This window comes from Echinops telfairi, unplaced genomic scaffold (genome assembly GCF_000313985.2).
Source record: "Echinops telfairi isolate 266 unplaced genomic scaffold, ASM31398v2 ScPeMD7_7469;HRSCAF=8507_1, whole genome shotgun sequence".
Classification (NCBI taxonomy): domain Eukaryota; kingdom Metazoa; phylum Chordata; class Mammalia; order Afrosoricida; family Tenrecidae; genus Echinops; species Echinops telfairi.
In genome coordinates this window covers 20,536,538-20,538,018 of record NW_022111373.1, presented here as the reverse complement: position 1 = coordinate 20,538,018, position 1,481 = coordinate 20,536,538, and the positions used below count along the sequence as shown (strand labels likewise).

At 34.2% G+C, this 1,481-nt stretch overlaps 1 protein-coding gene across 1 annotated transcript in view; it reads left to right on the top strand.

Annotated features, from left to right (window-relative positions):
• The window catches only part of SRFBP1 (serum response factor binding protein 1), a 58,849-nt gene that overhangs the window by 50,004 nt on the left and 7,364 nt on the right, over window positions 1-1,481 (top strand). Inside the window, exon 5 of the mRNA XM_045285053.1 lies at window positions 990-1,071. Within this exon, the coding sequence (XP_045140988.1) occupies window positions 990-1,071 (82 nt within the window). The remainder of the gene's footprint in view (window positions 1-989; window positions 1,072-1,481) is intronic.

The following is a 1,481-nucleotide window of genomic DNA, read 5'->3' as shown; positions in this document are numbered from 1 at the left end:
GTTTCAGTAAGTCCTCAGGGTTTGGGGTTTTTTTGTTTTTATAATTAGAACCAAGCTACACTATGAAACTCAGAGCACAAAAGAAGGAAGTTAAAAATTAGTGACATTTTCCTACTCCCAAAGTTTTAAAAAATTGCTTATAGGAAATAAAGACATTAAAAAAATACAGAAGGCTACTCAATTGTATAATTGTATAGTTCATCTTCAGTTAACATGCTGACACTTATAATTGTCTAAATTCTCTTAATTTATAAATACATTAATTATCACATTTTTCCACAAATCTTTTGATGTTTCCTTGTGATTGGGTGTTTCACGGGTGTATGAAGGAGAACATAAAGTCTTGTTCAAATGCCATCAAATGTAGGTATCTCTATTTTTAGTTAGGTACTAAAAATATAGCCATGACATTAGACTTTAAAAGATAAATCATTTTTAGGTATGCACTAAATAGAACTTAAATCTTATGGTAGTCACAAATTACTTGTATCAGCCTGAGTAACACAAATGTTACCCAATTCTTTCATAGTGACTTATTTTCCTTAGCTAAATACTCCAGGCTCTTTGTTCCAAAGAATATTCTCTGAGTTGATTACTTGATAACTTTCATCATAAGAAGTGGTATTATTTTTGTTGATGTGATTTTTATTTGTTTTTGTTATGGATTATAGAGTGAAAATATTATCAAATTTCTTTTCCCATTGGTGGCATAGTGAATTATTTGTTGAAGTGTTAACTGCCAAGTCAGCAGTTCAGAACCAACACCCAGACCTCGTGCGAGAGATGAGGCATTCTGCTCTCGTCGAGATTTACTGTGTGGAAACCCCACAGGAGCAGTTCTACCCTGTCCTGTAGACTGGCTGTGAGTCGGAATTGACGTGATGGCAGTGAGTTTGGGTTAACTCTAATTTGGAAGGCTGATTTTTCTTTTTCCTTTTTGTCTTTATAAAGCTGTCTTTATTCTCATTTGTTTCCTTTTCCATTTGTAGCCAGATTCCACTGCAACTGAAAGAGCAATTGCCAGACTGGCAGTTCACCCTCTGCTGAAGAAAAAAATAGATACCCTAAAAGGTATGGGCTAAATGCCTTCAAGTCATGGTTTTATTACTTCGTCTGTATTTATTATTTAGAACAAATAGCTAATCATTTGTTTAGTGTAAATATTTGTATGCTTCTTTAACCTCTTGAGCATCATTTTTATGTTAAAAAACAGATTTCTTTCACATAAATCCATTTGTTAGAAAGTGCCTAAAATTATGTGATGTCTGAAGAAAACTTTTACTGTAATTGATTGCCAATATTGTAAATATAATTGTGTATGCATATTTAAGCGACTCTCGTGGCATCATCAGGTAAATATTATACTGCTAACCACAAGGTTGGTGGTTCAAGCCCACCAGCTGCTCTGAGGGAGAAAGATGAGGCTTTCTGCTCCCTTAATGATTTACAGCCTCAGAAACCCCCTAGGGAGTTTGCTGTAC